Here is a 23,443-nt window from a genome sequence, read left to right on the forward strand (position 1 = left end):
AATCTTGTAAATGTAAGCATTCTTTGTTTAAGTAATTCATTATGGGTTACAATATATGTAAAAGTAAGTGAATTGCGTACACCATGACACTACCATATTATATGTGCGCGCCTCACCTAAAGTAAAAACGAAGAACCATGACTTATCTCCCAAATCACTTGTTTTCCTTTTAATTAGGTTTCATGTTTTGAAGTTACAAAACATAACAGTGGCGATGAGGTATTTTTAAAATGAACCCGATACGATTACCTACCTGTGGAAGTTCAGCGAAATATTTGTGCTTTAAAAAAAAGCAGCAGCACAGCATGTGTTCTTTGGAAGATAAGACAGAATCGAGTTTTTTTTTAATTCAGAAAACTGATGAGTTCACGTGCTAATAAACAGTGAGTACTGGGTGATAATAATTATTAAAAAAAAAGCTGACTATATTGGGAAGATTGATGCATTTGATCACACAGCAGATAACTGGATTTTGTATGCTGTACCAATTCTGTTGTGTGCATTGGGTTTAAAGTTGGTTTGCTGAAATGTTTGACTGCTCCAATCAAACCAGCAGAAATGAGCTTTGCTGCTATTGTGAAAGTAATGCAGGAACATTTAGAACCAAAACTATTGTTGATTGCAGAACAGTTTAGGTTTCATAAGCTGAAACAAAAGGAAGGGGAGTCCATTCTATCTTATGTGGCTGAATTGAAGAGATTGTCTGAGCATTGTCAGTTCAGTGATGGGCTTAATGTTGCACTGAGAGATCATTTAGTCTGTGGAATCTTACAAGAAATCATTCAAAAATGGCTTCTAACTGAAACACAAATATTTGAAAGAGCATTTGAATAGCTGTATTAATGGAAACAGCAGATGGAGATGCAATTGAATTGTTTTCAGTTATGAAAGTGAGCATGAACAAAATTGCAGAGTCTAGACCAAGGGTTCCCAAGCTTTTATTATGCCATGGACTCCTACCATCGACGCCAGGTTGGGAACCCCTTGTCTAGATGGTGGCCTGTGTGGCCAAACAAATTGTGCTACTGTTGTGCCAGAGGCTCACATACACCAGAACAATATAAATTTAAAGGCCAAATTTGCAGAAAATGCAACAAGGCAGGACACATACAAAGAGCATGTCAGGCAGACAAATATAAATGGACTGCACAGTGAAGAGATAAAGATAAAAAGTCAAGTTGAAGTTTCAAAAAGAACACTAATCTGAATGCTGTTGTAGAAGCTTCTGATAATGATGAGAGTGTTACAGGACTGTGTAGCCTTGAGAACTACAATGTGAAAACTAACAAAAAATGAGAAATGTGGCTTACACCAGAAATGAATGGCAAATTAATTAAAATAGAATCGGATACTGGCTCAGCTGTTTCAGTCATTCCACAACATGAGTTTGAATATTTCAAAGATACTGAACGGAAACCCTCAGATATCCAACCAAGAACTTATACTGGAGACAAGTTAATTCTGGTGGAAATTACATTTGTAGCAGTGAAATATAATAACCACCAGGTCACATTGGGCTTGTATGCGGTTAAAAACAGTACGGACATTGTTGTGGGGACTACTGAGACTACTACAACTTGATTGGCGATCCGTCCTCCATTTGCATGCCATTTTCGCGAGAGTCAACTGAAGGCAAGTTAAGAAAGATACTGGATGATGCCACAACTGTCATCATGCTGCACACCATGAACCATTGCCTAACAGAGGGCAAATGGGTGTTGACGCCAACCTCTGTGCCTCTGGTTGGAAAACATATTGGACTAAAGAAGGACTATTTTGCTCATAGGAATCATGAAAGTAATGAAAGCAGGGGCCCAACTACAACTGTTTTTGCCAGTAACGTATCTGAGAAAGCCTCTGTATGTTAATCAGGTAGTTGCATGTGACATGTGGCTTGGTTTTAAGCTGGAAGAGAGTTCAAGGAGCTTCAAAAAAGTTGCAAGCATTCGGCTTTTGTGAGCTTAAAGAGCTCAGAATTTGCTCTGCGTGCATTATGGTTATTGCATGAACTTCAAGTGGGAGACAAAAAGATGCTGGTAAAAGTAGATGCAAAGACCGAACCCAGCTGGGTGAATGGAAGGCCAAGAGAACTGTGTCAGTGGATATATGAAAACTGAGGAATCATCAGGTGATATTGTGGATGAGGAAATTTAGAGGAGAGATCAGTTCGTAAAGGGAGTATAAAAGAAGGATTAATAGACAATACCTCAGTGCACCTTCCCAAGATCAAGATACACATTCTAAAAAGAAGAAAAAGAGCAGGAAAAAGAGAGAAAGAAGTAGTGACTGGGAGAAGCAAGGATTGAAGTAGATTCAGAGAGAAAAACTGAGAAAAAAGGAAGAAAGCTGCTCAGAGCTCTCTTGGACCGCTTCCTGCAGTCTCGGAATGTGTACAACCACCATAGAGGAGGGCCTAGAATCTGAGACTGTTTCCACAGCCACAGGTCTCACCTGCCAAGCAGAGTGACCTCCCTTGTCAAGAAAGACAGTATCCCACAAGGGCAAGGAATCCTTCACAACGATTAAATCTTTAGGCCTGAATAGGACAATTTAAAATTTGACTATGCTGTAGATGTCTATATATAGTTGTATTATATGGTATACTGTATATAGAGTTTAGATATATTCTCTATTGACTTCGAGCTGATAGCTAAGCAGGGAGGAGTGTTGTGTATTTAATATTTCAGTAATATTTGAGTAACCTTGTAAATATGTTGTCGATTAAGCATTCTTTATTTACATAACTTGTTATGGATTATATGTAAAAATAAGTGAATTGCTACATGTGTGCCTCGCTTAAAATAAAAGCAAAGTGCATGAATTATCTTCCGACTCTTGCTTTGATTTCAATTAGTTTTAATGTATTGAAGTTACAAAATATAACAGATGGAAGCTGTCCTTGAGCCTGGTGGTATCTGCTTTCAGACTTTTGTATCTTCTGTCCAATGGAAGAGGGGAGAGGAGAGAATGTCCAGAGTGGGTGGGTCTTTGATTATGCTGGCTACTTTACTGAGCAGTGAGAAAAATAGGTAGAGTTCACGGAGGGGAGGTTGACTTCTGTGATGTACCTATCACCACAAGAGAGCCACAGTGAACGCAACTTCATTGGCTCGCCACTCAGCCCTGAACCACCTGGACAATAGCAATAACCGCATCAGGCCGCTGTTTATTAATGACAGCTCACATTCAGCTCCATCATACCCTCCATACTAATCAACAGTTCAAAAATCTGGGCCTTTGTACCTCCCTCTTAACGTCCTTAACCAACGTAACGTCATCATCAGGAGACCACAGTCAGTGCAGATTGAAATAACATCTCCTCCTCTTGGACAGTTAACACTGGTGCACTTGAAGAATGCATGCTTAGCCCACCGGTCACTCCTTCTCTCTACATCCATGACTGTGTGGTTAGGCACAGCGCAATTGCCACATATAAATTCACCAATGACAACTATAGTTGGCAGGATTTAGGATGGTGATGAGGAGGCGTACCAAAATGGGATGGATCAGCTGGTTGAGTGGTGTCTCAGTACCAATCTTGCACTGAATGTCAGTAAAACCAAGCAATTGATTGTGGACTTCAGGAAGGGAAAGTCGAGGGAACACACTCCAGTCCTCTTCGAGGGATCAGCAGTGGAAAGGGTGAGCAGATTCAAGTTCCCGAGTGTCAACATCTCCGAAGATCTATCCTGGGCCCAACGTATTGATGCAATCACGAAGAAGGCACAGCAATGGCTATATTTCATTAGGAGTTTGAGGAGATTTGGTATGTCACCAAAGACTCTAGCAAATTTCTACAGAGGTACGGTTCTGTGGAGAGCATTCTAACTGGTTGCATCACCTTCTGGTATGGAGGGGCCACAGCACAGGATCAGAAAAAGCTGCAGCAAGTTGCAAATTCAGCCAGCTCCACCATGGGTACTAGCATCCCCACCATCGACGACACCTTCAAAAGGCGATGACTCAAAAATGCGGCATCCATCATTAAGGACCGCCGTTACCCATGACGCGCCCTCTTTGCATTGCCACCATCAAGAAGCAGGTACAGGAGCCTGAAGAAACACACTCAATGCTTAAGAACAGCTTCTTCCCCTCCACCATCAGATTTCTGAACGGACAGTAAACCCAGGTCTGGTGAGCGTCCTTAGCTATAGCATCAACGTGGTTGGACCAGGAAAGGCTTTTAGTAAAGGTCACTCCCAGGAATTGGAAGCTCTTAACGTTTTCGGCCTCAGCACTGTTGACATAAACAGGAGCATGAACACCACCTCCCTTCCTGAAGTTGCTTTTGTTTTGCTGACAATGAGGGAACGGTTATTGTCATGACACCATGTTACTAACCTCTCTATTTCCTTCCTGTACCTTGACTCATTGTTATTTGAGATACGGCCCACTATGGTGACATCATCTGCAAGCTTGTGGATGGAGCTGGCTCTGGCCATGCAGTCGTGAGTGCATGGGGAGTGGGGGGGGGGCTAACGACAGAAGCTCGTGCTGAGAATAATTGTGGAGCTGTTGCTACCTATCCCTGTTGATTACAGTCTGTTGGTCAGGAAGTCAAGAATCCAGTTGCAAGGGGCAGTGTTGAGTCTCGGCTCTCAGAGTTTGGAGATGAGTTTGATTATAGTATTGAAGGCAGAGTTGTAGTCAATAAACAATAGTCTAATGTAAGGTTAATGGAGGAATGTAATTTCATCATAACATCATCAGTAGGATGAACTAAGCATGTGTATAAACTGTACAATGTTTATATTCACTGTTACTGGCCCAGCATATGCAAGCTATGTAAATGACTCATTTGTGTCATAGAGTCATTCAGCACGGAAGCAGACTTTCAGCCCACTATGACCATGCCAGCCACCAAGTGCCTATCTCTGCTGATCCCATCTTCCAGAACTCGGCTCACAACTCTGGCTCGGCATTTCAAGTAATCATATAAATTCCTCATAAATGTTGTGAGAATACCTGCCTCCTCTGCTCCCTCAGGCAGTGCATGAGAATTGTGTTATAGAAACATAGAAACATAGAAAATAGGTGCAGGAGTAGGCCATTCGGCCCTTCGAGCCTGCACCGCCATTTATTATGATCATGGCTGATCATCCAACTCAGAACCCAGCCTTCCCTCCATACCCCCTGACCCCTGTAGCCACAAGGGCCATATCTAACTTCCTTTTAAACATAGCTAATGAACTGGCCTCAACAGTTTGCTGTGGCAGAGAATTCCACAGATTCACCACTCTCTGTGTGAAGAAGTTTTTCCTAACCTTGGTCCTAAAAGGCTTCCCCTCTATCCTCAAACTGTGACCCCTCGTTCTAGACCTCCCCAACATCGGGAACAATCTTCCCGCATCTAGCCTGTCCAATCCCTTTAGGATCTTATACGTTTCAATCAGATCCCCCCTCAATCTTCTAAATTCCAACGAGTACAAGCCCAGTTCATCCAGTCTTTCTTCATATGAAAGACCTGCCATCCCAGGAATCAATCTGGTGAACCTTCTTTGTACTCCCTCTATGGCAAAGATGTCTTTCCTCAGATTAGGGGACCAAAACTGCACACAATACTCCAGGTGTGGTCTCACCAAGGCCTTGTACAACTGCAGTAGTACCTCCCTGCTCCTGTACTCGAATCCTCTCGCTATAAATGCCAGCATACCGTTCGCCTTTTTCACCGCCTGCTGTACCTGCATGCCCACTTTCAATGACTGGTGTATAATGACACCCAGGTCTCGTTGCACCTCCCCTTTTCCTAATCGGCCACCATTCAGATAATAATCTGTTTTCCTATTTTTGCCACCAAAGTGGATAACTTCACATTTATCCACATTAAATTGCATCTGCCATGAGTTTGCCCACTCACCCAACCTATCCAAGTCACCCTGCATCCTCTTAGCATCCTCCTCACTGCTAACGCTGCCACCCAGCTTTGTGTCATCCGCAAACTTGGAGATGCTGCATTTAATTCCCTCATCCAAGTCATTAATATATATTGTAAACAACTGGGGTCCCAGCACTGAGCCTTGCGGTACCCCACTAGTCAACGCCTGCCATTCTGAAAAGGTCCCGTTTATTCCCACTCTTTGCTTCCTGTCTGCTAACCAATTCTCCACCCACACCAATACCTTACCCCCAATACCGTGTGCTTTAAGTTTGCACACTAATCTCCTGTGTGGGACCTTGTCAAAAGCCTTTTGAAAATCCAAATATACCACATCCACTGGTTCTCCCCTATCCAGTCTACTAGTTACATCCTCAAAAAATTCTATGAGATTCATCAGACATGATTTTCCTTTCACAAATCCATGCTGACTTTGTCCGATCATTTCACCGCTTTCCAAATGTGCTGTTATCACATCCTTGATAACTGACTCCAGCAGTTTCCCCACCACCGACGTTAGGCTAACCGGCCTATAATTCCCCGGTTTCTCTCTCCCTCCTTTTTTAAAAAGTGGGGTTACATTAGCCACCCTCCAATCCTCAGGAACTAGTCCAGAATCTAACGAGTTTTGAAAAATTATCACTAATGCATCCACTATTTCTTGGGCCACTTCCTTAAGCACTCTGGGATGCAGACCATCTGGCCCTGGGGATTTATCTGCCTTCAATCCCTTCAATTTACCTAACACCACTTCCCTACTAACATGTATTTCGCTCAGTTCCTCCATCTCACTGGACCCTCTGTCCCTTACTATTTCTGGAAGATTATTTATGTCCTCCTTAGTGAAGACAGAACCAAAGTAATATTATATTGGGATAGTCCCAAATCATATGCTACCTTTCCAAACAGAGGGGCACAATGAGTTTCAGGACTGTGGTAAGAATACAAGAAGATGGGAGCAGGAGCATTTGGTCCCACAGATCTGATCTGTTATTCAACGCAATCATGGTAGATCATCTGCTCTGTGCCTGTTTCAAATAGCCTGCAATTTGCATCTTAATGTATGAAAGGTGCTATGTAAGTAAAGTTATTATTATTAATTCCCTGATCTTTTAGATAGAGATCTGCTTCCTCTTATGTTACTCTAATGATCTAGAATTCTCAATTCTCTAGAATAGAGAATTCCCAAGATTTACCGATTTCTATAAGAACGTGGGTTTCTAGAGTTCTGGCAGTAATGCAGCCTTACTGCGAGGTATGACAAGGAATTGTGTTTGACCAACTGGGCGAACAAGGAACTCGGGCAGCAGCATATCAGAATTGAAACAAATCAGAAAAAGCTGGAAACACTCAGCAGGTCAGTCAGCATCTGCAGTGAGAGAAACAGAATAAATATTTCAGGATCAAACCCGGGTCTTGTGCGGCATTAGCACTTACTGCTGCTCCTCCATTGCCACCCAGTATTTACAAAGAGAAGATGTATGTTTGGATGCACAAGTTTGCAAGTGCTGGAATCTGGAGCAACAAACAAGATGCTGGAGGGAAAACTACAGAGAAGCATCTGTGCAGGAAATGGACAGCTGACATTTCAGGCCAAGACCTTTCAGCGGAGTTGAAAGACAGAGGGGAGGTAGCCAGATTTACCTTTACCTGTTTTACATCTGCATGAGCTGTGCTACTTGTGAACTCATGGGACAACAGTCCTAAGTTTGTATCATTTCTTTCAAATGGAAGGCTGCAGGCCTGTTAGTGGGCCAGTTTTACCATAATGCCCATCCTCACTGGGGCTCCCCTTGCAGGACTTCATGTCCCTTACCCAGGAGACTATTGAATTGGTTCAGTTAAACACTTAGTAAACCAAAACAAACCTAATGAGTTGTTATTTTAAGAGGTCATCCAACTGGATTTACATCAGAATCAAGTTTATTATCTCTGACATATGTCACAAAATCTGTTGTTTTCTGGCACCAGTACAGTGCATGAGAAAAACATTGTTATAAGTTAGAATAAATGAATAGTGTGAAAGAGGAATAGTGAGCTAGGGTTCAGGGGATCATGGACCATTCAGAGATCTGATGACTGAGGGGAAGAAGCTATTCCTTAAGCATTGGGCACGGGTCTTTAGGCTCCCTGATAGTATTAATGAGAAGACGATATATCCCGGATCCTTGATGATGGATTCCACTATTTGAAGATGTCCTTGACGTAGGCAACGGTTGTGTTCATGATGGGACTGGCTAAGTGTACAGTTTCAATCCTGCACATTGGAGTCTAATACCGAGCAATAATGCAACCAGTCAGAATGCTCTCCACCATACATCTGCTAGTCATTGGTGACACGCCAGATTTCCTCAACTTCAGACCGTTCAGCAATAATTGTGAGGTTGCCGTGCATCATAATACAGTGCTGGGAGAATGTAATCAGACATGGCATGGATCTCTGAATCTCTGCAATATGGCTTAACATAACCAATTATGCATGGCTGGTAAAGGCTCCACAGAGCTTTAATTGGAAAACCACCAACTATTTATGTTCAATGAGGCTTCACACATTCATTGCTAATGGTCCTCCTCTATTTGTACGGTTTCAATTGCCTGGTTGTCCTTTTCAAAATCAAACACAGATTAGTTTGTGAGTTGACTGCCCTTAGGGTTGTTCACTTTTTCTCCGATCTGCAGAAGCTGGGGATCATTAAGAGTGTTTCTGAGCTTGGATTTTCTCCAAAGACAGGCTACTTGCATGGTAATGTCATTACTAAGATTTTGCTGGTGTCTGATTAAAATATGGTTGAAATGTGGAGAGCTATGAAATAATATATCTAGCACAGCTGTTTATCTAAATGTGCCACTAATGTAACCTGAACATTGCCTAAGTAAGTTGAAACAACTGAACATCTTCAAGATTTATCAATATATTGCATATTTTCACAGTTTACTTAAGTATTAACAAGATCTGTTGAACCAGCTTGTTTGTTAATGGAAGTATTTGCATTTTGAATAAAAGTATTAGACAAATATGTTATTAACATGTTAAAGGCAAGCATGTAAGATATTTGCTAAGTTGATTGAGGTATTAACTAGGTTAAATGAAATGCATGTAAAATGTTTAAGTTGTGTATCTTGATTACCAGAGGCTTCTTAAAACAACAGGTACAGCTGCCCAACACTGTGCATTCTGTGTCCTGATTTGCACCATCTCATTGACCACTGCTCCTGTCCACAGTGACCTACAGCAGGTTCAGTAGCAATACTTTTATTTAGAAATTCTCCTCCTTGGATTAGATTTCCCTCATTACCTGTTCCTTTCCTATGTAAACTCCTTCAATCCTAGAACTTGCTGAAATTAAGTCTTCCTGCTCTTTCTTGGACCACATCAGCCAAGAAGCTTCCAGCTTTGGAATTGCCTCTCAAAATCTGCATCTTCTGAGAATGGCATCTTTATCCTACAATTGTGCATGACTTTGGTCAAGTATTTCCTGATGTCAATGGCAGTCACTCTTAGCACTGGAGTTTAGCTTTTTGATCCATGGTGTGGCAGTGTCTAGAGCTGAGTGGTCCTGGCATAATCTAAATTGAACGCACTGTTATTGACACCTTTCCTTACCCGGTTGAGGAGTTAGAGTAGAAATGTGGTGGGACAGACCAGATTGGTTTTGACCCACTTTCAGTGACTTGGGTTAATTCCTGACTTTGTGTGGGTTTCCGCCGGTTCCTACAACATTGCAAAAAAAACTGTCAGTACTCCTTTAAACTCTGTGTGTGTGTGTGTGTGTGTGTGTGTGTGTGTGTGTAATACGTAGCTTCCGCACTTACTTAGAATGTATAGTTCCAAATCAGGATGTTGTGTGCGAACTGTAGGGAAACCTGCCATCTTTATTGGTGGTAGAAGTTGCTGATTTGGAAGAAGATGTTGTAGTAGCTTGGGCAAGCAACTGCATTGGATTTTGTGAATGGTATGCATAACAGACTAGGTACAGCAGTGGCAGTAGGAGTGAACATTTAGGGTGGTGGACTAGGAGTCATTCAGATGAATTGCTTAATCCTGGATAATGATGAACATATTGAGTTATTGGAATTGTGGCCATGAAGGTAAATGGAGAGTACTCAAATCAGATTCCTGACTTATGCCATGTAGATGGTTGGAAAGAATTTGGGATGCCAGGGAATGACCCATGCTTCAGAGTCTAACCTCTAACATGCTCCAGTACTTAAGTGGCAGGTCTAGCTGAGTTTCTGGTCGAGTATGATACCCAGGATGTCGATGGTGTTGGAGCTGCTGATGGTAAAGCTGACAGCTGATGTTCAATTCTTTCCCACTGGAGATGGTCTTTGTGTGGCTCTGTTTGAATTTGTCATTAAGGACTGGATGTTTTACAGGATCTACCACTTACTGCCATCTTTTCCCCCTGAAACTTTACAGATGAAAAACACTCAAGGTAGAAAGACTCCAAGAAATAAGGGAAGTCGTCAATCTGCTAAGGTAAATTTCTTACTTACCAATACTCCCAGGTTCTGTTTGTGTCAAAGTTACAATGAATTTGCAGTGAATGTATTCTGTCTGTTTCCCATGTACTGTTCCCTAAGTGCTGAAAGAGTGCGATAATAATTCCCTTGCATCTCCTTGATAATAATTTGAATTAGTAATACTCCATTTGCTCCAGGGTCTCCCAGCATCCAGTATTGAAAGTCAGGAAAACTTTTTATCTCATCCTGAAAGGCAAACTTAAGAGTAAAAATCAGAATCATATTCAGCTATATTGTCACTGACATATGTCATTAAATTAAAGCAACACACATCAAAGTTGCTGGTGAACGCAGCAGGCCAGGCAGCATCTGTAGGAAGAGGTGCAGTCGACGTTTCAGGCTGAGACCCTTCGTCAGGACTAACTGAAGGAAGAGTGAGTAAGGGATTTGAAAGTTGGGGGCGGGGGGCAGATCCAAAATGATAGGAGAAGACAGGAGGGGGAGGGATGGAGCCAAGAGCTGGACAGGTGATAGGCAAAAGGGATACGAGAGGATCATGGGACAGAAGGTCCGGGAAGAAAGACAAGGAGGCGGGGGGGGGGGACCCAGAGGATGGGCAAGGGGTATATTCAGAGGGACAGAGGGAGAAAAAGGAGAGTGAGAGAAAGAATGTGTGTATAAAAATAAGTAACAGATGGGGTACGAGGGGGAGGGGGGCCTTAGCGGAAGTTAGAGAAGTCGATGTTCATGCCATCAGGTTGGAGGCTACCCAGACGGAATATACGGTGTTGTTCCTCCAACCTGAGTGTGGCTTCATCTTTACAGTAGAGGAGGCCGTGGATAGACATGTCAGAATGGGAATGGGATGGGGAATTAAAATGTGTGGCCATTGGGAGATCTTGCTTTCTCTGTCGGACAGAGCGTAGATGTTCAGCAAAGCGGTCTCCCAGTCTGCGTCGGGTCTCGCCAACATATAAAAGGCCACATCGGGAGCACCGGACGCAGTATATCAAGCTGAACATCTACGCTCTGTCCGCCAGAGAAGGCAGGGCTGAACATCTATGCTCTGTCCGCCAGAGAAAGCAGGGCTGAACGTCTACGCTCTGTCCACCAGAGAAAGCAGGGCTGAACATCTACGCTCTGTCCGCCAGAGAAAGCAGGGCTGAACATCTACGCTCTGTCCACCAGAGAAAGCAGGATCTCCCAGTGGCCACACATTTTAATTCCACATCCCATTCCCATTCTGACATGTCTATCCACGGCCTCCTCTACTGTAAAGATGAAGCCACACTCAGGTTGGAGGAACAACACCTTATATTCCATCTGGGTAGCCTCCAACCTGATGGCATGAACATCGACTTCTCTAACTTCCGCTAAGGCCCCCCTCCCCCTCATACCCCATCTGTTACTTATTTTTATACACACATTCTTTCTCTCACTCTCCTTTTTCTCCCTCTGTCCCTCTGAATATACCCCTTGCCCATCCTCTGGGTCCCCCCGCCCCCTTGTCTTTCTTCCCGGACCTCCTGTCCCATGATCTTCTCGTATCCCTTTTGCCTATCACCTGTCCAGCTCTTGGCTCCATCCCTCCCCCTCCTGTCTTCTCCTATCATTTTGGATCTCCCCTCCCCCTCCAACTTTCAAATCCCTTACTCACTCTTCCTTCAGTTAGTCCTGACGAAGGGTCTCAGCCTGAAACGTCGACTGCACCTGTTCCTACAGATGCTGCCTGGCCTGCTGCGTTCACCAGCAACTTTGATGTCTGTTGCTTGAATTTCCAGCATCTGCAGAATTCCTGTTGTTTACGTCATTAAATTTGTTGTTTCACAAGGAATTCGAGTAGGAGGTCCACTGAAGTGCTGGTTACTAAAGTGTACTAGTTAGTAAAGAGCTGCATAACCAGACTTTTACTGTCCGGCTAAAAGTAAATAAGAGCACAGCTCTTGTGCCTGATGTGGTCCATATGTTTGGATGAATGCCTAATGCTCCCCTCTACCAGTTGGGAAGTAGTTAGTTGGGCAGATACATTGGGGATATTTAAGAAACTCCTAGATAGGCACATGGATAAAATAAAAATGCAGGGTGATAGGATGCGTAGGAGGGAGGGGATTGATCGTGGGGTAGGTTAAGAGGTCGGCACGACATCATAGGCTTAAGGGCCTGTACTGTGCTGTATTATTCTATGTCTATGTTCTAATTGTGATATTGATTGAGGGAAACTAGAGTGGGGCTGTGTTTAGAACAGCATCATGTTTCAGAATGTAAATAAGATGATCCGGGTCTGCCACCCAGGCAAATGAGGTCACTTTTTCTCAGTTGCCTCTAATCTCCTTTGTGTCACCAGACCGCGGCCTCAACTCCCACCCCAGAGGCTGATCCAAGACTTCTGCTAAGTGTAAAAATGCCCACAGTCCCTGTTACAGAAGGAGACTGCTTTGACAAAATTCTTCTCTCAGTCAGAAACCAATCACTGTGAAAGGTTCATAACATTTATTATATACAGTAAATAAATGGTAATTGCTTCTTCGCTTTACGACATTTCGGCTTACGAACCGTTTCATAGGAACGCTCTACCTTTGGATGGCAGGGGAAACCTGTAAACATTTTTCCAAATTATCCATGTGTGGTCCGAAACAGGTATTGATTACATATGACATTTAACAAGTTCAATTTACACAAGGCAGCAATCATCAAAAAGCCGTTCAAGATGGCACCCATAAATGACACGACCAACGGCAACGTTTTCCAGACAGTCCATGAAACCATTTCTTTTACCTCTTTTATTTCTGCTACTGAGCTGCAGATGATTGCAACCAGTGGTTTATATTTTGATGGTGTATTTTGGGGCCAATTGAGTGATCTGGCACTTTGATGTCTCTAAGGGAGCTCAGTGAGGTTGGCAGCAGAGTGTGAAGTCTGGCAGCCTGTAAGCCTGGACATGGGGCATGAGCCCATGATTGACTCCATTGCTTCCCTCTGATTTGAGGTGTCGAGTTGGCGAAGACAAGAGCGGAGTGCGGGTGGGTGCTTTGCGCCATCTGTCTGTTTTTGATCAGTCTTCCTCTCCCTCTCACTAGCTGCTGTTGGAGGAAAGTGCAGGAGTCCTGCCTTCCACGTAGCGGGGATTGATCTGCGAGGCTTGTGGACTTGTTTTGGGGGAACGTTGAGGTTCATGTTGCATGTACTTCTGGATTCTGGTTGGCGAAGACTGGTTCTAGAGCCTGCAGTCAGCTAGCAGTGTGGAGCTTAACTGAACTAAACAAAATACTTATGGTTTGATGTTGATATTCTATGTGTTGTTCACTCACTATCTGCTGTTTGTGCAATTTGTTCTTTTAGTGCACGTAAGGTGTTGGATGTTTCCTCTGAATGGGTTCCATGGTGTTTCTTCATTTTGTGGCTGCATGAGGGAGGGCTAATCTCAAAGTTGCATTCTGTATACATACTTTGGTTAAAAAATGTACTTTGAATCTTTTGAACCAAGTTAATCGAATTTTTAAAGCATCATGTTTTGGTTCTGTCCAACCCAAAAGCATCCTGTTTTGCATAGACATTACAGAGTCAAATAAAGTGTCTATTGCTCGAGTCGCGTGGATACCTATGGAATGCTTCTTTTTTATTGTGAGCAATTTTGGGCTTCTTATCTAAGAAAGGATGTGCTAACATTGTAGAGAGTTCAAAGGGGCTTCACAAAAATGATTTCTGGATTAAAAGGCTTGTCATATGAAGAGCGTTAGATGGCTCTCGGCCTGTGCTCACTGGACTTCAGAAGAATGAGGGTTAACCTCATTGAAACCTATCGAATGTTGAAAAGACTGAATAGGGTGGATGTGGAAAGGATGCTTCCTATGGTGTGGGAGTCTAACACCATAGGACACAGCCTCAGAATAGATGGGTGTTCTTTTAGAATGGAGATGTGGAGAAATTTCTTAGCCTGAGAGTGGTAAATCTGTGGAATTCATTGCCACAAGCGGCTGTGGAGGCCAAGTCTATGTATATTTAAGGCAAAGGTTGATAGATTCTTGATTAGTCAGGGATACGGGGAGAAGGCAGGAGATTGGTGCTGAGAGGGAAAAATGGATCAGCCATGATGAAATGGTGGAGCAGACTCAATGGGCCAAATGGCCTAATTCTCTTCCTATATCTTATGGTCCTATTAGTGAATCGGTTCTGTTGTTACATCAGTGTAATAACTTCATGCATATCATGACTGAAGCCGGTTCTTTCCTTAAGGATGTGTAGAAACTGAATTGCAGTGTTTAAACACATATGGTAGGATTTTAGATTCCAAATCAGATGGATATTAGATCTTCTGGATTATGGATTTAGCAATATCACCACCAGATTTCCAATAATGTACCTACAGCAGGTTTTGGGAGAAATCGGAACTATAACATTGTACACTCCCTGAGCCTTCACATGGGATTCAGCCTTCACAATAAAACAGAAAGATGATCATAAAAAGGAAGTATAAAATGGTGGTGGTGCACATTTATCCCAGATGCTGAAATTAATTCACGTCTTTTGTTGGTCATCTTATATTTCAAATTAATAAAGCATCCGTGTCAACAAGGTGGGTGTAGGTGTGAGGTGATGACTTTGCCTATTCATTACCAGGTATTAAATATTACAGCTACCTCCCTTTTCATTAAAGACTTGATATGTAATTTTATCCAGGGTGAAACTTATGACAATGGCTGGCTCCACAATCAAAACTGACATCGTTCCTGATTCTTTATTCAAAAACAAATATTTGTAGAAAGATGCCCTGTTTGACTGGCTCCCCACCAATCACACTAAATGCTCATTCCCTCCAGCTTTGGCTCACATTGACTGCAGTGTGTATCATTTACACCAGGGGCTCCAAACCTTTTTTAAGCCATGGACCCCTACCAAAGGGTCCGTGGACCCCCGTTTGGGAACCTCTGATCTACAGAAGACACTGCAGTTACTGAAATCACAGTTCCTCTGACAGCACCTCATAAGTCACACCACCTTCACCAGCAAGAAGGACAAGGGCAGCAATGCACAGGAGCACCACTACCTGCAAGTTGCCCTCCAAGTCTTACACCATCCTGACTTATTGCTGGTTCTTCCTGTCCTGGAACTGCCTCCCCTACAGCGCGGTAGAAGAGCTGCTGCATTGCAGCATCAGAGGCTAGGTTCAATCCTGACTGACCCTGTACCGCTTTCTCCGCATTCTAAAGAATCGGAGGTGGATAGGTCAATCGTCCGCTGCAAGTTGCCACCCGTGCATGGATGGGTACTAGAGAACGGGGGCAATTGATGGGAATATGGGGAGGACAGAAGTTAAAGGAATTAACATAGAATTAGTGTAAGTGGGTGGTTGCTGGTCTGTGTGGACTTGATAGGGTGAAGATACGGCATCTCTAAACTCAATAACTCTAGCATTGGAAGAAAACCTTCATCTGAAACAGTTCAAGAAGGTGACCCATTATCACCTCCTCAATTAGGGATGGGAAGTGATGCCCAGTTTCCAAAATAAATTTTTTAAATATTCTTTCCCTTCTTTGAAGACCAAGCATGGCATAATCCCATCTCTTTATCTCCCCTCCTAACACCCCGTAATACAGTTGATGAAGCCAGTCATCCCTCATTTTCTCTCCAATCATTCTACATGATCGCATTAGACTCTGCGCCTTCTCCTTTTGTCAGGCTTAATATCAGGTTTCTATTGAGAAGGGGCAAGGAAAACTATTTAGAATTTGGAGTGAATCCATTAACCTTTGACTCCATGTTACCTCTTTGTCTCTATAGGTAGTGGGACAACCAGGTGACTTTCCCCTGATACTCCATCTCATGAGGCCAAGTTGTGGACATTTCCAACTGGGATGTCTTTAGCGACTCCCAGCTCTGGGATCTGGGAAGCTACATGTGGCTAGCAGTAGGAATAACACCTGGCATTTCTGTGCTCATGTGTGAACGTCTAAGTATCTCTAAATGAAGGTGTCCAGTGAAGTGTGAGATCTCTTCATTCTCCACTTCCCTACCTTACACTGCTGTTTAATTGCTTTCATGCGAGCCTTAAGAAATAAGAGGCCTTTCCTCACTGATCCTGTTTAGGTCCCGGGTACCTGCTGCACCATGTGTAACCCACACACATAAACAACCAAAGCAGCAGTGTGTGCTGGGGTGTTATGACACAATAATTCACTTAACCATCACATTGAGCCGACGAGGGATTTGAACTCATGAACACTGTTTCCATGCAGTGGTGCCACAGGGTAAGGGTGATAGCAAGCAGTTATAGGAAAGTAAGCAATGCTACTGAGGTGCATGCAGCTCGAAGTACCTGCTGGGAGAAAATAAACAGGTCACAGAGGTGACAGAGGGAGAAACAATTGTTGCCCATTCAGGTTGCTGTTGAATGAGCCAAGGTAAACCAATCTGAAACTTGCAATGGCTAATACAAGAAACTTCCTCATGTACATCCCAATGTAATAATGAAATCATTATGTATCTGCAGGAGAAGGCAGCCAAGAGAAAATGTCCCAGTTGTTGCTTCAAATGTCTTCCGATCATCAGTGGATTAATTCTCTTCATATTGATAGCAGGATCCATTACACTGATTCGTGGTGTTCTTGGTGAGAAAGCAATTCAATTCATAGAACTTACATGTCAACATAATTGTATGCTTGATGTTGAGATAGCTCGCCGTTCCAATGATCAATTCTGAAACAGTCTCACAACAAACTTAGTTCCTGATAACTTCACAACAAGGGTCTCAAGTACAAAAAGAATGGATAACTGGACTCTGAGCATAACTTGGTGCTGTCCACGTGGATGTCTCTAATGCTGGGAGCAGCACCTGGACTGCAAGGTCAATACCGGGACTAAGAAGCCTCTTTGCACTCCAGTGCAGAATTTCACACATTGGGAGCTCTAACCTGGTGCATGTTTGGGAGAAGGTGGCTGGGTCCTTTAAAATAAATTGATTTCTGGTTCTTGGTTTTAGTGATGGAGCTGATTGATTGATAACTTGTAATTTTCCAGGCTGAATTGGTCCTTAAAACATTTCAATGACCTGTAGCTGAATCCATCCCTGATTTAACATGGATTGGATAAGTTTCCTGGGCCTCAGGAAATCCAGCTGCTGAAGGGAGGCATTGGATCAAACTGCTAGGGGAAGCTTCAAACATCTGAGCATCAAACCTTGAGGCAGAGTGGGGGAGAGTTTGGTTGCTTTCCCATGACCTCAGGCTCTAGCCCCCACCATTGAGCATATTCTCAACAATCCGATTCACTCTAAGATTGGCCCATGCCATTGGCTCTGAATTTTTCTACTGAATCTATGTACCACCTCTTATGTGGGAATCTGAAATAAAAACAGACCAAAAGCACTCCATGAGCCAGGCACCATCTGGGGAAGAGCAGCAGAATTAATGCTTCAGGTTTAAGAATGCAAACATTTTCTTGCCATCTTCTGCAAAGGAATCCGGGGTCCTAGTACATGAAACAAAATGTTAGCATTCAGTTACTACAAGTAATTGCGAAGGGAAATGACCATATTGCCAGAGCCATGAGGATTAAAAGTAGGAAGTTTTGCTGCAGCTCTACAAGGCATCGGGGAAAAGGCACCTGGAGTGCTGTGCACAGCTTTGATCATATTATGAAGGCGGATAGACTTGCGCTGGTGTCAGTGCAGTGAAGGAGCTGTAGTTTGATTCCTGAAGTGAAGTGTTCGATGTATGTTTGAGCTGGTTGGACAACTGATCTGCAATACCTTTCACCAAGTGCCCCCTGATCTCCTGAGTGTTTCACCTTTCTGGTTCCTGCTGATTTAATGAAGCTTCTTCCCTCAAATGAGGAGTATCAATCACTTTCTATCAAACCAACACGAGACATGACCTAACTAAGGAGCTGTGCTTTCTTTCAGAGGTCCCAGTGATCATCAATGGCTTTGCTCCCAATCGCCGTTTGAGTACAGTAGCCACAACGATCCTGAGCAGCACCAGCCAAACACTCAACTTCTCCACCAGTGCCAGTAATGACACAAGTGCAACAAACACATCTGATTCAAATAACTACAGCCCAAATGCCAGATGCTACTTTGTGGGAGAGATGGAGGTAAAAGAGAATATCTCCATTGAACTCAACAGTGATCCCAGCTCAGAAGAATATTTGAGGATTACAGAAGGTGTAGAGAAGATGGTAAGTCTTTTAGGCATTTTAAAACTGAAAGCAGTTTTTAAAATTATTTATTGACATACAGCATGGAGTAGGCCTTCCTGGCCCTTTGAGCCGTGCTGCCCAGCAATCCCCAAATTATTCCTCGCCTAATCACAGGGCAATTTACAATGACTAATTAACCTACCAGCCAGTAGATCTTTGGACTATGGGAGGAAACTGGAGCACCCAGAGGAAATCCACACAGTCACGGGGTGAACATACAAACTCCTTACAGGCTGCAGCGGGAATTGAACCTGGGTTGCTGGTATTCTACTGTTTTCTAATCGGCATACTTTTTCTGTTGCCTGTACTGCACTACTGTGCTACCTTAAAAGAAGCTGCTGAGATTAAAAAAATCATTTTATTAGCAATAATTTTTTAAATTTCTATCTTTGAATTAAAATGTATATGGAATAGATAATGTAGTGTTATCCCCAAGTGAAATACAAAATGCTGAGCAACCTTGGCAAGATGGATGTGGAGAGAATGTTTCCTCTTGTGGGAGAGTCCAGGTCACTGTTCAAGAATAACCATTACCCATTTAAGGTCAAGACAGGGTGACTTTTTTTTTAGTCTCAGAGGATGCTGAGTCTCTGGAACTCTTTGCTCAAAGGCCGATGGAAAGAAATTCTTCTTTGAAGGAGATTATTGAAAAAACAAGGGAGAGTAAATTTACCACAAGCTGGAGAAGTTCAGAATGCAGGGTTGAATCTGTAGTCAGGTTAACCAGGATCTTATTGAATGATGGAGCAGGGAAGTGGGGGTGAGTGATCTACTCTTGCTCCTGATTGATACTGTCAAGTTAGCAGTGGGGGAGGTGAGAGGCAGGGTTGTCACTAGTGTTTGGCAGTGCTGAATCATAGCTTGTTGGCACTTGGGACAGTGATGGTGAGAGAATATTTCATTTGATAAAGCTTGCTATGGCAGAGATCTGCATCTTCTGGAATGGTCACATATAATGTTTTTCACCATACTGCATTGGGATTGTTGTTTTTGAAGCTGGCTTTCACTTTTCAGTGTGGAAGAATGTCACAGAGCACGTTTGAGTAGTGATCTGTTTTGAGTACTGTCGTGTCAGCAACTTCCTATTCCTCCTTTGGTTTCTCAAGTTCAAGTTCAAGATTAATTGTCATTCAACCATACATGAATTTCTATGAATACAGCCAAACAAAACAGTGTTACTCCAGGGCCAAGATGCAAAACACAATACCAACAAATATTCACAGCACAAAGCACACATGGCATATAAGCCAGCAATAAACTACAGTCACACACAAAAATACTCTTAATACTCAAAATGGACTTCAATTCTTTCAGAGAAATTAACATTAAATCCAAGGGTTAAGGTTTAAGGGTAATTTTACAGACTTTTGCTTGGTAAACATTTTGCCTAGGAGAAACAATTATCAAGGTGAGCATTTCCAACATATGCATTGATTTGGCGTTAAAGGTTTACAGTCCCCAAGGAACTTTCCCTCCAGTAACTAACTTCCTAAAATGACCTGCACTGTGCTCGTTGGTTGATTTGCTTCATCTTGCTAATTATTTTTATGAGAAATTTGTGAATAATCTATTCCATTTTTTTTCTTGTCAGATAAATGGTACATACAAAACTTCAGCATTCAACACGGTGTATATAACTACTAAAGTCATTGGAATAAGGTGAGAAGTAGACTCGTGAAAGTTCCCACAGTGTAATTGTAGTGACGTGAATCAAACTCCATCATTAGAAGGTGGACAAAGTACTTCTGGAGACAAGAGCTTGTGGCTGACTACACAGAGAAATTAAAGATGTGCACTTGAAGGATCATCCAAAACATCAATAACCTTCCTTCTAACACTACCTCTGACAAGCCTCCACTGAAACACATACAACATAGACCTTAAAACAATTAAACAATAGTCACAGTGGCTCCAAATAGCAATGACAATGGTGCAGACATTAAGGCATGTTCAATTTGGGTAGATTCCCTTTGTGAGAATGGATGCAGAGAGCGTGACACTATAGGGAACTGGGGATTGACTGATTTATTATCCCTCTGCATCCCGTTCTCCCACTTTCTCCCTGTAACCCTTGACTCCCTTACTAATCAAGAACAAATCAATCTCCATTTTAAATGTACTCAATGCCTCCACAGCTGTCTGTGGCAATGAATTCCATAGATTCAACACCCTCTGGCTAAAGAAATTCCTCCTCATCTCTGTTCCAAAGGGATGTTCTTCTATTCTACGGCAGTTCCCTCTGCTTCTAGACTCCCCCGCTATAGGAAACATCGTCTCCATGTCCACTCCGTCTAGGCCTTTCAACATTCGATAAGGTTCAATGAGATCCCCATTTCCCCTCCCCAATTCTTCTGAACTCCAGAGAGTACAGATTGAGAGCCATCAAACACTCCTCATATATTAACCCTTTTGTTCCTGAGATCATTCTCTTGAACTTCCATTGGCTCTCTCCAAGCCAGCACATCCTTTCTTAGATAAGAGGCCCAAAACTGCTCACATTACTCCAAGGACGGTCTGACCAATGCCTCATAAAGCTTCAGTATTACATCCTTACTTTTATATTCTAGTCCTCTCAAAGTGAATGCTAACATTGCATTTGCTTTCCTTACCATTTGGTGCTCCACAGGTGGGCAGTGTTGGGATCGCTTCTTTTCATGTTATATGTCAATTATTTGGATGATGGAATTGATGGCTTTGAAGTCAAGTTTGTGGAGGATATGAAGATAGGTGGAGGGGCAGGAAGTGTTGATGAAGCAGGGAGTCTGCAGAAGAACAGACATATTAAGAGAATGGGCAAAGAAGTGGTAGATGGAATATAGTGTAGGGAAGTGTATGGTCATGCACTTTGGTAGAAGGAATAAAGGCATAGACTATTTTCTAAATGGAGAAAATTCAGAAATCAGAGGTGCAAAGGGACTTGTGAGTCCTTGTGCAGGATTCCCTAAAGGTTAAGTCACTAGTCACCCATGGCCAACCAGAAGACCCCCGCCCCCCCCCCGGCCCTTATTCCCTCTCTTTGTCTCCTGCCAGTCAGCCAGCCTTCTTGGTGGTATTAAAATTTTTCCCTGAAAAAAATATGAGTTTCTGTGTGTGTGTGTTTCCAGCAAAGACTGGCACTATTGTACTCTCCTCTCACGAAAATATATCACAGAAGATTTAATTAGTGAGAGGGTCAGATATCATTTAACGAGATAAGGAGAAATGGAAAAATTAGTCGAAATCAAGGAGAGGGCTATTTAGTTGAAGTGATATTTGACCCCTTTAGGAATCCGTAGTTAGACATCAGATTAGAAAGTGGGGCTGAATAAATATTGTTAACAAGCTGAATCAATGTGATGGTATAATGATATTTCAAGTGACAGTCTTTCTACTTTGTTTCTTCGTATGTTGGGCAAATTTAGCTGGGTGAGATCAGGTAATGGGTTAGATAATGGTTTAATGGGTGTGTAAAACCTTGAATAGGCCTGGTCTGCTGAATGGGTATTAGCTGGTGGAGGCTCTAGATGACAATTTATAGGAGTAATGTACAAGCGCAGAGGTTCCCAACCTTTTTTATGCCATGGACCCTTACCATTAACCGAGGTGTCTGTGGACACCAGGTTGGGAACCCTGGTCCTAGAGGGTGCACAAATGTTACTGAGGCCAGATGGCATCTTTAACATCATCATCATCATTATCTGCTGTGTCATATGATGTGGGTGAACATGGCCATGACCATGATTGTTCTTGATAATTTTTTCTACGGAAGTGGTTTGCCATTGTCTTCTTCTGGGCAGTGTCTTTACAAGGTGGGTGAGCCCAGCCATTATCAATACTCTTCAGAGATTGTCTGCCTGGAATCAGTGGTCGCATAACAAGGACTTCTGATGCGTACCGGCTGCTCGTACGACCATCCGCCACCTGCTCCCATGGCTTCACGTGATCCTGATCGGGGGCTAAGCAGGTGCCCAAGGGTGACCTGCAGGATAGCGGAGGGAAAGAGTGCTTTATACCTCCTTTGGTAGGGATGGATCTCCAACATGCCACCTGTCTTTAATAGCACCCTCTTAATCCCTCCATCCTAGGTTCAAAGCTGTGGCCAAACATCAGCCAATGTCAAAGTGCAACACACAAAACACTGGAAGAACTCAGCGGATCAGGCGTTATGTATGAAGAAGAAATAAGCGGTCAATATCCTTCATCTGGACTGCTCAGGTGAAGGATGCCAACCTGAAACATCAATAGTCCATCTCTCACCATGGATGCTGCAATGATCTGCTGAGTTCCTCTAGTGTCTTGTATGTTGCTCTAGGTTCCAACGTTAGCAGTTTCTTGTGTCTCCAATGTCAAAATGGCTAGGGGTCAGTTGGACAGATGTTGCACAATGTGGTCTCTTTCTCATTACAGTCCTGTCTACTCTGCTATCCGGTTCTGGATGCACCTCGAGTGCAGTGTGAGATTCCGTACAGAGGAAATTACAGCAGTCTTTCAGAAAGCAGAGGGGACCATCAATTTTCCCAACAACCAGCAGCTGAAGGTTCAACTCAACACCATGAGTAAGTCTACTCACCATATGTCTTGACCTGAATAGTTTTCTCAAATACCAGCTGCTGCCATTCCATTGTTGTAAATGCACTGTAAGTTCAGTGGAAGTATTCAGGCAGATATTGTAGATGCTGTGATCCGGTAGAAGCATGGAGGCTCCATTTATTGCAATTTGTTTTAATCATTTGTTTCATTCTCCATCCTAATCCAACAAAGCATTTTCCAAGTTGTTAACCATTTGAGCTTCGCTTTACTGGACAGACTATCTTCCAGGAGTGAAGCTGACTTATATCTTTCAAATGGTCCTCATGAGAAAGACTTTGCTTGCATTGTCTTCCTAGTTATAGCATTGTCACTACTAGAAAATATAGACTACCAGACAACAGA

At 42.9% G+C, this 23,443-nt stretch overlaps 1 protein-coding gene across 1 annotated transcript in view; it reads left to right on the forward strand.

The window, feature by feature from the left end:
• The window catches only part of LOC134336851 (transmembrane protease serine 6-like), a 64,255-nt gene that overhangs the window by 14,708 nt on the left and 26,104 nt on the right, over positions 1-23,443 (forward strand). Inside the window, exons 2-6 of the mRNA XM_063031429.1 lie at positions 10,296-10,355; positions 16,827-16,944; positions 18,237-18,511; positions 20,124-20,191; positions 22,919-23,067. Coding sequence (XP_062887499.1) covers positions 10,296-10,355; positions 16,827-16,944; positions 18,237-18,511; positions 20,124-20,191; positions 22,919-23,067 — 670 coding nt within the window. The remainder of the gene's footprint in view (positions 1-10,295; positions 10,356-16,826; positions 16,945-18,236; positions 18,512-20,123; positions 20,192-22,918; positions 23,068-23,443) is intronic.

The sequence above is a fragment of the Mobula hypostoma genome, chromosome 23 (genome assembly GCF_963921235.1).
Source record: "Mobula hypostoma chromosome 23, sMobHyp1.1, whole genome shotgun sequence".
In the NCBI taxonomy this organism is placed as follows: domain Eukaryota; kingdom Metazoa; phylum Chordata; class Chondrichthyes; order Myliobatiformes; family Myliobatidae; genus Mobula; species Mobula hypostoma.